The sequence below is a fragment of the Piliocolobus tephrosceles genome, chromosome 1 (genome assembly GCF_002776525.5).
Source record: "Piliocolobus tephrosceles isolate RC106 chromosome 1, ASM277652v3, whole genome shotgun sequence".
Lineage (NCBI taxonomy): Eukaryota > Metazoa > Chordata > Mammalia > Primates > Cercopithecidae > Piliocolobus > Piliocolobus tephrosceles.
In genome coordinates this window covers 190351895-190366575 of record NC_045434.1, presented here as the reverse complement: position 1 = coordinate 190366575, position 14681 = coordinate 190351895, and the positions used below count along the sequence as shown (strand labels likewise).

General features: G+C 51.7%; 3 protein-coding genes across 3 annotated transcripts in view; 1 reads left to right on the top strand and 2 right to left on the bottom strand.

The window, feature by feature from the left end:
* Window positions 1-749: 749 nt before the first annotated feature.
* Window positions 750-1712, bottom strand: FAM229A (family with sequence similarity 229 member A). Its single transcript, XM_023219338.2, has 3 exons — window positions 1426-1712; window positions 1201-1344; window positions 750-1011 (listed from the first exon to the last, which is right to left on the bottom strand). The coding sequence occupies exons 1-3, from the start codon at window positions 1557-1559 to the stop codon at window positions 909-911; spliced, it is 381 nt and encodes a 126-aa protein (XP_023075106.1). The 5' UTR covers window positions 1560-1712; the 3' UTR covers window positions 750-908.
* Window positions 1713-2084: 372 nt separating this feature from the next.
* TSSK3 (testis specific serine kinase 3) lies at window positions 2085-3776 on the top strand. The gene is made up of 2 exons (XM_023219340.3): window positions 2085-2303; window positions 3046-3776. Exons 1-2 carry the CDS (start codon window positions 2159-2161, stop codon window positions 3705-3707), a joined length of 807 nt encoding a protein of 268 aa, XP_023075108.1. The 5' UTR covers window positions 2085-2158; the 3' UTR covers window positions 3708-3776.
* Window positions 3777-4548: 772 nt separating this feature from the next.
* Window positions 4549-14681, bottom strand: part of BSDC1 (BSD domain containing 1) — a 21449-nt gene continuing 11316 nt past the window's right edge. The window contains exons 7-8 of the mRNA XM_026457186.1: window positions 7860-7963; window positions 4549-6102 (exon numbers count right to left, since the gene is read on the bottom strand). Of these exons, the coding sequence (XP_026312971.1) occupies window positions 6070-6102; window positions 7860-7963 (137 nt within the window). The 3' untranslated portion in view covers window positions 4549-6069. The remainder of the gene's footprint in view (window positions 6103-7859; window positions 7964-14681) is intronic.

The window sequence follows — 14681 nt, the reverse complement described above, 5'->3', positions numbered from 1 at the left end:
GCCTCCCAAAGTGCTGGGATTACAGGCTTGAGCCACCGCGCCCGGCCGCCAAGGTTTTTCAAATGGCCTCTCCCCCAATCTTTTTATGATCCCTTCTGTCCTAGGAGAAACCAAGGCTCAGGATGGACTAGAGCAGCTCCAAACCCTTCCAACAAGGAAGGCCCCAGGCGCCTAGGACCGCAAAGAGCAAGTCCCAGAACCATCTTCTCGCTGGAGAGGATTAAAATGGGCCTGGTCGGGCGTCTGTAGTCTCAGCTACTCGGGAGGCTGAGGCAGGAGAATTGTTTGAACCTGGGAGGCGGAGGTTGCAGTGAGCAGAGATAGCGCCATTGCACTCCAGCCTTGGAAACAGCGAGACTTCGTCTCAAAAAATATATGTAATAATAATAAATAAATAAATAATGGGCCTGGTGTGGGTGGCCACTGGCTGTATTCTATATTACTTGTCGGCCCACCTCTCCCTCCTGTCCCCCACTTCTGTGGGTCGCTGGGGTCCAGCACAGTGATGTGAATTTCACCGGAGAACCAGGAGAGGGTTAGAGAGATGTCGGACAAGGGCAGGGCCCCAGGGGAAAGGCTGCCCAGCAAGAAATGGGAGGAGCGAATTGGCATAGGTTGAAAGGTGGAAGGGCGGGGGCGGCGGGCCCCTAGGGCTGTGTCCAAGCTAGGAGGCCGCGGAAGGGAAAGTTATTGGACTGGACAGAGCAGCTGGTGGGCCCGACGGATAGACATACACTGCCAGCCCGGAGTGGAAAGAACAGTTTATGCTGTGCTTTATTAAAATGTGCATCATTTATTTTAAAATGTGCATCATTGTCTCGTGCTCGGCGCATGCGACCTCACCGTGGTGGCCCGCGGGGGGCCTCGTTCCCGCCCAGCTCCCGCGGAGCCGCAGGGAGCAGGCGCACTCACGTGGCGCGGGCCCGGGGGCTCCCGCCCATGGCCAGGTAGACATCGATGGGCACGTGCAGCAGCGTCAGGCAGTGGCATCCGGGGCAGCGACGAAGCGGCCTGGGGAAAGCGGGGCGCGACAAGGGGCGCTGAGGCGGGGGCCCGGCCCATCTTGTGGGGCACATCCAGGGAGTGCACCTGGGTCCCCGGGGGTCCGGACGTGGATGCGGGGACCTGACTGCTGGGGGTGCCAAGTGGGACCGAGGGCGGGGCCGCGGGACGGGCGGAGGGGGTTGGCGCGGGCCTCACCTGACCGGGTTGTGCTCCGTCGCCGCCTCCGGGCTGTCCTGGGACTCGGGGGAGGCGGCAGGGCCACGGGAGTCTCCGGCCTCAATGGGGAATCTCCGACCCTGCGGTGGCTCCTGGGCGCTCATGTCCAGGCCCCGGGGCGCTCTGCGCGGGGAGTGGCGGTCAGGTCTCTCCCGGGCCGCCGGGCGCCGCTGCCTCGCGCCCGCCCCCTGGGCCGTCGCTCACCTCCCGGAGGCTGAGACCGGTCCCAGGCTGGAAGCAGCTGCCCGAGCCCTGGCCGCGGGAGAACGCTCCGGTCCAGGCGGAGCCGGGCAGGTCTCTGCGGCGTGCCCGGACCCGGGCGTCGAGGAGGGCAGCATTGTGACCCGGGTCGCGGCGCGCTGACCTCACAGAACCCGTTCCTCCCACTGGAGAACCCCCCAACGGCGCCCCCGGCCGCCCCTGGCACTCAGCGCGGGCCGGAACGGGGGACTGGAGGGATCTGGCCATGGCGCCTGGAGACGGGGTAGCGCAGACCCCAGCCACCCGATGGGGGCGCAGCAGGCCAGGGCAACCCGCCGCGAGGCGGCGTCCACGCCAAGGAGCCGAGCATTCCCGGCCCACACAGACGCCGAGGAGCGCCCTCCCAGACGACTCAGTGCCTGGCGTGGGGGCGGGATCGGCGGTGACTTAATCTGGGCTGGGTTTGGTGGTGGTAGTGAGGGCAGGTAGGGGCACTGCCCATTTTGGCCAAGGGTCACACAGCATTTACATCACAATTGCGCCGGAGTTTAAAAATGTCTGGCCCTCTCCCTCCCCACCACCCGCCGCTGTGTCCAGACAATGTTCTAACGCTGGGGGCGGCTGCGGATGAAGTCCTTGGGGAGAAAAGGAGCAGGCCAAAGGCGATGGTGGAATAGAGCTGCCTCGCAGAGGCAGCATGAGCTGAAAGGGTGATAGGAAGGAGGCACTAGACAGGATGGAGGACTTTCTGCTCTCCAATGGGTACCAGCTGGGCAAGACCATTGGGGAAGGGACCTACTCAAAAGTCAAAGAAGCATTTTCCAAAAAACACCAAAGAAAAGTGGCAATTAAAGTTATAGACAAGATGGGAGGGCCAGAAGGTGAGCTGGGGCCCCTTTGGAGGGAAGGAGGGAGGGCTGGCTGAAGGCGGTGGGTGCTTCCTCCTGTTGAAAAGATCATTCGACCACTCCCTGCTCCCACTGGCCTGGAACCAAGCAAGCCCGATGGCAGCTCTGGAGTGGGTCAGTGGGTAACAGAGGGATTCTGGGAGTCCAAGAACATTACACCCCCCAAAATGCAAGATTAAAGTGGCATGAGGTGAAGGATCCTCAGAGGCAAAACCTGAGCCAGGCTTTCCTTTCCGGCAGGGGAACAGAGACTGGCAGAGGCCACAGCCAGGGCTAGTAGAGAACAGGGGCTAGTGCCAAGGCCTGTGGAGATGGGAAAAAGGAAGACAGGGCTCATGGAAAGAACTATGGGGTCAGGGGACAGCGGCGGGAGGAGCTGGCTCACCAGCCTGTGGACAAATCAGGCCTGATAATTTGTGATTGTGTGGTTTTGTCTAAAAGCACCTAAAGCACCTTGATATCCAGTCTCACAGACTGCTCAACAGTCCATGAGGCTGGTGGGAGTGGTTCTTTTGTGAATGACACACTAATGACAAAAATTATTATAGAGAACATTCTTTGCAATGTGCAAGCAGCTAGACACATTTAAGACCATTAAGGGAGCCAAGAAATAAGACCCAGACAAGGTGGGCAGAAGTTGGAAGGCAGGAGACAGGTGTGAGGAGGTGGGCCTTTCTGATCTGCCAGCCCATCTCTCCTCCCCTTACTTCCTCAGAGTTTATCCAGAGATTCCTGCCTCGGGAGCTCCAAATTGTCCGTACCCTGGAACACAAGAACATCATCCAGGTGTATGAGATGCTGGAGTCTGCCGACGGGAAAATCTGCCTGGTGATGGAGCTTGCTGAGGGAGGGGATGTCTTTGACTGCGTGCTGAATGGCGGGCCACTGCCTGAGAGCCGGGCCAAGGCCCTCTTCCGTCAGATGGTTGAGGCCATCCGCTACTGCCATGGCTGTGGCGTGGCCCACCGGGACCTCAAATGCGAGAACGCCTTGTTGCAGGGCTTCAACCTGAAGCTGACTGACTTTGGCTTTGCCAAGGTGTTGCCCAAGTCGCGCCGGGAGCTGAGCCAGACCTTCTGCGGCAGCACAGCCTATGCCGCCCCTGAGGTGCTACAGGGCATTCCCCATGATAGCAAGAAAGGTGATGTCTGGAGCATGGGTGTGGTCCTGTATGTCATGCTCTGTGCCAGCCTACCTTTTGACGACACAGACATCCCCAAGATGCTGTGGCAGCAGCAGAAGGGGGTGTCCTTCCCCACTCATCTGAGCATCTCGGCCGATTGCCAGGACCTGCTCAAGAGGCTCCTGGAACCCGACATGATCCTCCGGCCTTCAATTGAAGAAGTTAGTTGGCATCCATGGCTAGCAAGCACTTGATAAAAGCAATGGCAAGTGCTCCCCAATAAAGTAGGGGGAGAAAGCAAACCCAAAAATCCGCTTCTAAAATGGTGATATATATTTTACGCCTTAAGTTCACTTATCCTAAAACTTACATCTATCCCAGCCTTACTACTACTCTTTCCTTTTAGAGATCTTCATGGGATCAAAGCGCCTCATTCAGACTTGCCTTTTTTTTTTTTTTTTTCCTCCTTGCTCTGTCGCCCAGGCTGGAATGCAGTGGCACGATTCCAGCTCACTGCAACTCCGCTTCTCAGGTTCAAGCGATTCTCCTGCCTCAGCCTCCCCAGTAGCTGGGATTACAGGCACCTACCACCACGCCTGGCTATTTCTGCATTTTTAGCAGAGATGGGGTTTCATCATGTTGGCCAGGCTGGTCTTGAACTCCTGACCTTAAGGGATCTGCCTGCCTCGGCCTCCCAAAGTGCTGGGATTACAGGCGTGAGCCACCGTGCCTGGCCTGACAAGTGATTTTCATACTAAAGTTAATTAAAATAGACCCCAGAATTATATACAAACGGGGAGGAGAGGAGAAAAACGACCAAATGAAGCCATTGTTGTTGCAACTTCCTTTCCAAAGAAAAACAGAGGTGCTGGGAGTGCAGGGATGGCCTCCTGACTCCTTGTCCCAGTGAGAGGCCTGTTGGGAGCCCTGTCCTTTTCTCATCCCAAAGGCAAAGCTGAATCTGGGATGAGGACAAGAGATGTCCTCTGGACCCAGGCTATCCCTCTCCCCTGTTTCTGGCTCCAAGTGGGAAGCCAGTCCTGCCCTGGCCCAGTGTACCTGCCAAGGGGACGAAAACAGACCCCAGACACCTTCCAGCTTCGGTTGAATCACTTTAATGCTGTTAACGGCAAGTCTGTAAAAGGTTCAGGACAAAGTTCTTTTTTCTTTCTTTTTTAATTATAAAACTAACAGCTGTTAGAATTTTTCTTTTTTTTTTTTTCCTTTTTTCTTTTCCCAGCTACAAAATACTCTGGGGAGATGCATTATAATTTAAAATATATAATATTGCACAAACAACCAAAAAGTTAATTAAACTAAAGAAATAATTACAAAGAGAAAAACCCCATCCCATCAAAAAAAAGATTCAGCATTCTCTCCAACCCACCCCCTCACTGAAGGTTTGAAGTGGAAGTGACCCCACTCTCTCGGTGTCCCTGACCACGATCCCTTTCACTCGCTGGTGAGCACACCAGATTAGGTACAAGAATCACCAGAGCAGCATCGTGAAGCACCAGGCTCTCCAGAGATTCCTGCAGCCCCTCATTCCCCCAGAGGTGCAGCTTTACCAGACTGGAGGGTGAGAGCGCAAAGGCTGGGTCTGTCTTCAGGAAGAAGAGCTTTTGCAGAAGCCTGATGAGTTTCAAGTTCACCCCCAGGATAGCCCTTCCAGAAGCAGAAGGGCCGAGGCGGAGAAGCTAGGCTTACCGGAGTTGTAAGTACTCGGCTGTGATCACCGCTCTGTACCGCTGGTAGCTGTTTTGTGTCCTAAGCTACAGGGGAGTTGAGGTGGGTAGCTGGTTGGACAAGGTATCCGGCCAGGCAACACACAGAAGGGCCTCAAGTGGCCCCCTCCCTTCTTGGGGAGGGGAAGAAATGCAAGAGCGAACTCCTGCAGGTGGCACAGCTGGGCTAAGGACTTGGGTGCATCTGACATGAAGAAGCCCTGGGAAGGCATAGGGACAGACCAGCGTGGGCTGGAGGAAAGGAAGGAGGTGGGTCAGGGTTTGGTCTCTGGATTCTGAACCCCAAAGGAGCCTTTCCAAGAATGGAAAATGCCTGGGAAGGGGAGATTCCCAAGAGAGGAGAGGCAAATTTCCCAGAGGTAAGTGTATCTTACCCACTGAGATAGGAACCAAAATGTGTTTGCTGTCCCTGTTTAGCCAAGGGTAGGTGGCGTGGCCCTCCCTGCCTGCTTATGGTAGACAGTGTGTGTTTTCTCGGCTTCCTCCGAGAGACTGGTGGTTTAGCTTCTGTCTACACAGGCAGAAGGGCTAGAACTATCCCTTGGGACTTCCCAGCAGGAATCCTCAGGAACAGTGGGTGTTCAGCAGAAAAACACAGGCTCTTCTGGTGACGGGGGATAGATTTCCTCTCCCTTGGGTCATCCTATTGTTGGCACAAGTCAGAGTTCCTGGCCGGGATTTAGAGAGCCCCTTTCCAGGCATGAGCAGAGGCCCAGAGGGCCAGCAGGGAGCCACCAGAATCTGTGCCAGAGCTCTGGTTGGCAAAGGAGATTTGGGGGGACATTCTCAGTCAGAGTCTTCCAGGGCTGGGCTGAGACGAACGAGGGAGGCGAGAGATGCCATGGGTGGGGAGCTGCTCCCTCTGGCTCCCTTACTCCCAGTCCTCCCACTCTACATCTTCCAGCTGCAAATGGGAGGGGGTAATGGAGATCACAAACACATAGTTACTCCTGAGTCAGGCCCAGACCTAATCTCCCCTTGCTGAGCAGAGCCACCTCCCATCCCTTACCCTAGGCCATACTCTGCCCCCTACTGAGAGTGAACCCCTAGTCTTAAGGAATGTGTCTGAGGGGCAGAGCTGCCCTCTGCTTGAGGGGTGGGCCTGCTGCTCTGGTTATTTCAGACCTAAAGGAAACGCTTCCGCCAACCAACACCAGATACCACAAGGTGATGGCTGCCTACAGGAACCAAGTCAGCCCCAGTCCTTTAAGGAGAACTTGCCTCCTGCTGAGCAGATAATGCCATGGCTCTGAGATGCAGATAACTTAGGAGGCCTGAGCAGATACTTGGCCTTGGACACAAAAGACCAGTGTAATCAAGGGCAAGTTACTTAGCCTTTGGGTGAATGGGGGCCACTCCCCGAGTGGCACTATGGTTAAAAACAGAGGTGGCAGTGGCCTACAGGTGCCCACTAGGTCTTCACTAGGGGCACCAACACCCTAATTCCCAGCTCAAGTCTCCCCACAGAACCTTTTCTTGCTTTGTCCCTACTCTTGGCCTGCTGTCGGCTAAGTCCTGGTGTAAGAGGTTCTAGAATGCTCAGGTGTATTGCACATCAGGTTTTAAAGGGGCTGCAAAGACACAAAAAGCCAGCAAGCCTCTGTGGCCTGACAGGGCACTATGGGCCTTCTCTGTCCTGGGTATACTGAGGTAGTCACAAGTGCAAAATATTCCTGTAGATAAAATACTCCCCCAAGGCTTCAGTTTCCCGTCATGAAAAAGGAGGCCCTTCACAGGTCTCTCTCATCTGTCCACCTCTTTCTAACAGGCTCATGAGTTACACGATGGAAGGACTCATGTGGTTCTTATGTGACAGTGGAAGTAATGCTGACATGAATCAGATATCTGGGCTGCAGCCTCAGTCCTGTCACTAATTAGCTGGGAGAGCTTTGGACTGTTCCAGCCTCTGAATCTAAATGAGCCACTTTTGATTCTGAGAGGTAGTGAAGAATAACAGTACTAAGGCCTCTTTGAGCTGAATAACTGGAATGGGTTTTGTGGGGTTTATCACTAATGTCTCCTGAGTGCCACCATGTCTCAGGCACTAGCCCTAAGGTGTCTACATGGATCACCTCATTACAGCTTATAAGCCAGGTCTTATAATAATCAATTCCATGTTTTAGATGAGGAACCAGAGGCTTAGGTTAAGTAACTTGCCCTTGATCACACTGGTCTTTTGTCTCCAAGGCCAAGTATATACTCAGACCTCATACCTGGGGACCACAACTCAGAAGGTCAGGCAGGGTTTGATGTCTCTTTTTTTCAAAAATAGAAATGGGGTCTCACTATATTGGCCAGGCTGGTATTGAACTCCTGGCCTCAAGCAATCCTCCCACCTTGGCCTCCCAAAGTGTTGGGATTACAGGTGTGAGCCACGCACCCAGCACGGCATCTGTTTTCTTAAGCAGTTTCTCAGGCAATTTTGATACAGAGCTAAGGTCAAGAACTCTCCCCTCTATCTACCCTGGAACTGAGGGGAAGTGGAGCCTACTGATGACCACTGTTGTGGGTCTGAGCAGGAAGCTCCAGCTCCTTTCCCACAACCTGTCACCTCAGACAGGAGCAGTGACCCTCCTGAGAGGACAGCTGGGCTGGCTGGGGAGAGTTCTCACACCCAGGACCATTAGGCTAGCATCCCTCTGACCCACCAGGCCCACTCACCTCCCCGGAGGCATCCACTTTGGAAAGTGCCATCTGCACTTCCTCTTCGGTCATGTCCAAGTCAAAGTCTTTCTCCCAGTCCTCACTGATGTCCGTGCTTGAGCCTGGAACCACGAGCCACAGTGTGAAAAGCAGGAGGAGGCAGGGAAGGGGCACTTGAAGAGAGTGTAGCTAGGGAGATAGCACACTTTAAAAGGGTCTCACAAATACACAAGTCTTTACATTCTGTGTTCACTCTGGCACAGCAATCCCACCTTTTTGTTTTGTTTTGTTTTCTTAGATGGAGTCTCGCTCTGTCGCCCAGGCTGGAGTGCAGTGGTGCAATCTTGGCCCACTGCAACCTCCGCTTCCCAGGTTCAAGCGATTCTCCTGCCTCAGCCTCCCAAGTAGCTAGGACTACAGGAGCACGACCCCATGCCCGGCTAATTTTTGTATTTTTAGTAGAGACAGGGTTTCACCATGTTGGCCAGGCTGGTTTCAAACTCCTGACCTCAATGATCCGCCCGCCTCGGCCTCCCAAAGTGCTGCAATAACAGGCATGAGCCACGGCGCCTGGTCCCCACTTTTAAGAATCTATTCTAAGGAAAAATCCTGGATTCAGTCAGGAATTTAGCAGAGTGTTCACTGCAGTGCTGTCATAGTGATGGAAAGCTAGAAACAATGTGAAAGTCCACTGACAGGGAGTTAGACAAGTAAAGAGTGAGTTACATGATGGAACACTGTAGGCTGTCAGAGGTTAGGCTGGAGAAGAACTTCACATCCATGCCAAACAGCCTTACACTATTACCTCAGAAAAAGCAGGCTACTAAAGAGTGAAAAAGCACTGTGGCTCAGAGGCTCCAAGAGAGTCACAGAAATCTTCCAGAGGAAATAAACAGTGAACTGAGACCTTGTCTCTAGAAAAAAATTTAAAAATTAGCCAGGCATGGTAGTGCACACCTGAGGAGTCCCAGCTGCTCAGGAGGCTGAGGTGTGATGATCACTTGAGCCCAGTTCAAGGCTGCAGTGAGCTATGATCACGCCGCTGGTGACAGTGCAAAACCCTGTCTCTATACATAACAAAAACCTCCTCCCAAGCCCCAAAACAGTGAACCTCTTCCTCCTCACTCCATTCTGCCCATACTAATTCTGTTCCTCCAGAAACAACTTAGGGCTTTTGCATCTGCTGTTCCCTGCACCTGGAACTCGTCTCCTCAGATACCCACAAGACCAACTTGTCACCTCCTTTTTTTTTTTTGAGACAGAGTCTCACTCTGTCATCCAGGCTGGAGTGCAGCGGCACAATCTCAGCTCACTGCAACCTCTGCCTCCCGGGTTCAAGAGATTCTCTTGCCTCAGCCTCCTGAGTAGCTGGGATTACAAAGGCACCTGCCACCACGTCCAGCTACTTTTTGTATTTTTTATTTATTTATTTATTTTTGAAACAGTCTCGCTCTGTCGCCTAGGTTGGAGTGCAGTGGTGCGATCTTGGCTCACTGCAACCTCCGCCTCACAGGTTCAAGTGATTCTCCTGCCTCAGCCTCTTGAGTAGCTGAGATTACAGGTGCGCACCACCATGTCTGGCTAACTTTTGTGTTTTTAGTAGAAACAGGGTTTCACCGTGTTCACCAGGCTGGTCTCAAACTCCTGACCTTAGCTGATCCGCCCGCTTTGACCTCCCAAAGTACTGGGATTATAGACGAGAGCCACCGCACCTGGCTCTGGATTGATCTTTTTTCCACTGTAGTGATCACTTCTAACATATTACATAATCAGACTTAATATGTTTATTGTCTATTAATAGAGGAGTTAGAATATGAGCCCTGTGAGGGCAGGGATCTTTTGTTTTGTTCTCTTATGTATTTCAAGTTCTTAGAACACCTAGTTGTTCTCAGTAGTCACAGACCCTTTCTGTAAACCAGGGGTTGGCAAACTATGGCCCATGGATGAAATCCAGCCATGTCACATCATTTGTTTACATACTGTCTATGGCTGCTTTCATGCTACAAGAGTGGAGATCAGTAATTTCAACTGCATGGCCCAAAAAGCCTAAAATATTTATGGTCTGGTCCTACACAGAAAAAGTTTACCACCCCCTGCTCTATGTGATTCTGATGCCTCTCTGTACTATTTGACGATCATTGCTCTAAACATTCATATTTGGCTATGACTTCTTATAGGCAGTATTAAAAGTGTATATATAAAAGTTATTAAGAAGCAAACTACACAAATAGTTCCTTTCAATAAAGCAAGTACAGCATGATTCCAGCTTTAAAATGTGTCCACAGGCCAGGCGTGGTGGCTCAAGCCTGTAATCCCAGCACTTTGGGAGGCCGAGGTGGGCGGATCACGAGGTCAGGATATCGAGACCATCCTGGCTAACATGGTGAAACCCCATCTCTACTAAAAATACAAAAAACTAGCCGGGCGAGGTGGCGGGCGCCTATAGTCCCAGCTACTCGGGAGGCTGAGGCAGGAGAATGGTGTGAACCCAGGAGGCAGAGCTTGTAGTGAGCTGAGATCCGGCCACTGCACTCCAGCCTGGGTGACAGAGCGAGACTCCGTCTCAAAAAAAAAAAAAAAGTGCCCACAGATGCATGTACAGATGCATGTACACATGCAGAAGAGATGAGCAAGATATCCAAATACACTAGCAAAGTTATCTCTAGGTGATGAGGTCATGGGGTGATTTTTCTTAATTTTTTTCCAAAAATGAACACATATTACTTTGTAATCTTTTTTTTTTTTTTCTTTTTGAGACGGAGTCTTGCTCTGTCGCCCAGGCTGGAGTGCAGTGGCACGATCTCGGCTCACTACAAGCTCTGCCTCCTGGGTTCACGCCATTCTCCTGCCTCAGCCTCCCGAGTAGCTGGGACTACAGGCGCCCGCCACCACGCCCGGCTAATTTTTTGTATTTTTAGTAGAGACGGGGTTTCACCGTGTTAGCCAGGATGGTCTTGATCTCCTGACCTCGTGATCCGCCCACCTTGGCTTCCCAAAGTGCTGGGATTACAGGCGTGAGCCACTACGCCCCGCCTGTAATCTTTTTTTTAAGTACCTTTAAAAAGACTGGGTCCCTCATCCTCCAATGGCATGACCAGTAAACATCTTCATTTCTTCTTCTCTGACTACTCCTCACCAGATGCCTCGATGCTGAGACCTACCCCTCAGCCCTGCTCCCACATTCCTTATATGGTTTCCTGCATCATTCTCTCTTCCAGCCAGAGCATGGTCTCTGGGGTCAGGCAGACCTGGGTTGAATACCTACTCCTTCACTGTGTAGTCTTGGGAAATCATTGTGGGCTTCAGTCTATTTATAAAATATGGATAAAAGCACCCTCTGCAAAGAACCACTGGAGAAGCTTATTAGAATGCAGACTCCTACCCTGCCCACCCCCGATCCCAACAAAGACTCAGCAGGTCTAGCTGGTGGCTGGGAAGGCTGCATTGTAAATTGCAAGCAGGTACCTGTGTCATTCTGTGTAGACCTGGGCCTGCAGTTTGAGAAACAATGGTGTTAGAATTAGAGGTATGAATATAAAGTGCCTATTACGTATATACACATGGCTGTGTAATGAATGGTGCTGCCTTTCTTCTAAGGGCCTTGTCTCAGAGTTAAGTCATTCTGTACAAGGTACCTCAGCAAGTCAGGGCAGCCAAGACCCAGTTCTTCTGACTCTGCACCTACATCTCTCTGTGCCTTCAGGATACTTAGGTGACATTCATCTGGCTGTCACCACAGGCTTCCTGTGAGTTAGCCAGACTCTTGGTTGCTTCCTTACTTCAGGGCTTTGTCTGTGGCCATGACACCATGACAGCTTTCCCTAACCTCAGGCTGCCCTCTAGGGACTTGAAACCGTCTCTTCAGGCTTAAATGCTATGGCAGACCCTTTCAGGGGTAGAGAACAGAGTATCCACTAACATTTCTGGAATATTCCACGTCTACCACTTGGGTGGGTATTAACAGTCCCTGTATACAGATGAGGAAACGAAGGCTTCAGGTGGCACAGGGAGATGTGAAGCTGGGCTCTCTCTGCCATCTGCCTCCTTGCACCGTCCCGTCCTGTCACATAGGGAGAGCACTAAGACCTCCATCACAATGTGCACGTGGCAGAGAGCTGACCTGTGCTACAATTGAAGACTTCAGGATGGAGTTCTACTGGTTTGGTTTTGAAAATGGAAGTTTTGGCTGGGCGCGGTGGCTCAAGCCTGTAATCCCAGCACTTTGGGAGGCCGAGACGGGCGGATCACGAGGTCAGGAGATCGAGACCATCTTGGCTAACACGGTGAAACCCCGTCTCTACTAAAAAATACAAAAAACTAGCCGGGCGAGGTGGCAGGCGCCTGTAGTCCCAGCTACTCGGGAGGCTGAGGCAGGAGAATGGCGTAAACCCGGGAGGCGGAGCTTGCAGTGAGCCGAGATCCGGCCACTGCACTCCAGCCCGGGAGACAGAGCGAGACTCCGTCTCAAAAAAAAAAAAAAAAAAAAAAAGAAAATGGAAGTTTTCAGGTGATTGCTAACTTTGTAGTGCTGTCACTCACAGCTCATTTTATTCTGTTTAATTGGCCCTCTGCTTCCCCAGTTAAGAAACAGAGGCAATACTGCTCTTAGGTTACACAGTCAGTCATGAAGTGAGGTCTTAACCTCTAGGCTCCTTCCAGGCCACAGGCCTGCCCCAATCTCTTGTCCCTTCCTGTGCAGAAAGAAGTCCAGTCTCTCAGAATAGACGAATCCTGTGACAAAATGTAGGTGGGAAGCAGCTCTGCAATGACAGGAATCACCCTGGGACCCAGTAAAAACCCTTTGGCTAGGGTACCCTAAGAGACTCTGCTGAACCCAGAGACCAAGCCTTATGTCACCCTAGGACGTGGGCCCAAGAGGAAAAAGGAGTCACTGTCTCCAAGCCCCCTTTCTTCCTTTTAAGATTTATTTCCTCTAGTCTGTTCCCACTGTTCCAGCCTGGTCCAAGACTCTGGCTTCCTCCCACCTGACTACAGTTGTTTCTGGTGGGTCTTCTGTAGCACATCCTCAGCCTCTCCTTTCACAGGCCCCAAGGGCAGTAGAGGCAGCCTAGCACAGTGGCTAAGAGCTTATGTTTACCTTTCCTATAATTTCAATTCCATCCAGTCTCCAACCACTACTAATTTTTTCTGATTACCCTCTGTAGCCCAATTCCAAATGAAACCTATAATTTGTAACCCTCCAACTGTTTCACTATCCCTCATTCTCTCCCTTACTCAGCTCATATTCTATAAGCCATCATTCTTACCACTTCTTGCACATACTTTCTTTTCGTTCCTTTTTATTTTTTTGAGACAGGGTCTCAGCTCTGTCACCCAGGCTGGAGGGCAGTTTAGCGATCTCAACTCACTGCAGCCTCAACCTCCCCACTCAGGATTCTCCCACCTCAGCCTCCCGAGTAGCTGGGACTACAGGCATGTGCCACCACATCTGGCAAAGTTTTTGTATTTTCTGTAGAGATGGGGTTTCACCACAATGCCAGGGCTAGTCTTTGAACTCCTGGGCTCAAGCAATCCATCTGCCTCAGCCTCCCTTAAGTACTGCAATTATAGGCATGAGCCACCAGGCCCAGCGGACTTTCTTTATCTACTGATTTTACCTGGCTAAACTTGAACCTAATTAGATCCAACTCCCCATCTGCTCTGTTCCTGCACCTAAGCAACTGAATGTGATGAACAAAAATACAACAGGTTGATGGTCTCACTTAAAATGTACAATCACAAGGGCCCTGGGACCATCCACCCAGTAACCCTATTATACCTGTCAGGCCCATCACCTACTCTTCCCTCTCCTACAGGACTATTTCATACTCTCTGAAATATTTATTGGGTGTCACTGATCTCAGGTTCCTACCACTAGAAAAATAGGAAAAAAGTACACAGCTCTCACAGGGCTTTTTTTTTTTTTTTTTTTTTGAGATGGAGTCTTGCTCTGTTGCCCAGGCTGGAGTGTAGTGGCCAGATCTCAGCTTACTGCAAGCTCCGCCTCCCAGGTTTACACCATTCTCCTGCCTCAGCCTCCCGAGTAGCTGGGACTACAGGCGCCCGCCACCTCGCCCGGCTAGTTTTTTGTATTTTTTAGTAGAGACGGGGTTTCGCCGTGTTAGCCAAGATGGTCTCGATCTCCTGACCTCGTGATCCGCCCGTCCTCGGCCTCCCAAAGTGCTGGGATTCCAGGCTTGAGCCACCGCGCCCGACCCTCACAGGGCTTTTGTAAGGATTGAGTAACATGCATATCAAGTGCTTAGCACAGAGCCAGACATACAGAAAGTGCTCAGAGAATGTTACCTCTATTATCATTTCCCCAAAGCAGGGCTCTACTTAAATTTCTGCTCTGATTGAGGATCTATCATGAAACAATTATCCCATCTATAGAGGAGCAAACAAAGGCTTACAGAAGATTAGTAATCTTTCTGAAGTCACATGGCTTATGAACCAAGTTGGGATTTGAACCCAGAACTGTCTGAACTCCAGAACCCACACCCTTAGCATCCATGCTCTGCTGCTTTATGGCCCCAAGGGCAACCTTCTGAATCCAGCTTAAGGTTTTAAATTCCAAAGTTCTATTTCTGAGTCAACCTACTCACCCTTCTTGTACCTCCTTCTCCTGGGAGAGAATACAGAAGAGTGGGTTTAGGCCACCACCCCTTAAACATGCCCCATGCCCTTTGCTAGCTGGTCCTTGTAGGCCCCCTCAGATTAGACTACCACTCCCCTGCACCTGCCCCAAACTCGTCCACTCTCCTATACAAGGCTTGTCTCCTCGGTGAAACACCGCAGATGTCCAGAGATTCCTTCTTTCTCTGAACTCCTCCAGTACCA

What these genes read in the sequence shown, in the direction of transcription:
- FAM229A (XM_023219338.2), bottom strand. Translation starts at nt 1,559, where the DNA reads ATGCTGCCCTCCTCGACGCCCGGGTCCGGGCACGCCGCAGAGACCTGC. An exon ending in CCGGTCTCAGCCTCCGGGAG is followed by an intron (nt 1,345 to 1,425) that starts GTGAGCGACGGC and finishes CTCCCCGCGCAG; the next exon opens with AGCGCCCCGGGGCCTGGACA. An exon ending in ACGGAGCACAACCCGGTCAG is followed by an intron (nt 1,012 to 1,200) that starts GTGAGGCCCGCG and finishes CGCTTTCCCCAG; the next exon opens with GCCGCTTCGTCGCTGCCCCG.
- TSSK3 (XM_023219340.3), top strand. Translation starts at nt 2,159, where the DNA reads ATGGAGGACTTTCTGCTCTCCAATGGGTACCAGCTGGGCAAGACCATT. An exon ending in CAAGATGGGAGGGCCAGAAG is followed by an intron (nt 2,304 to 3,045) that starts GTGAGCTGGGGC and finishes TTACTTCCTCAG; the next exon opens with AGTTTATCCAGAGATTCCTG.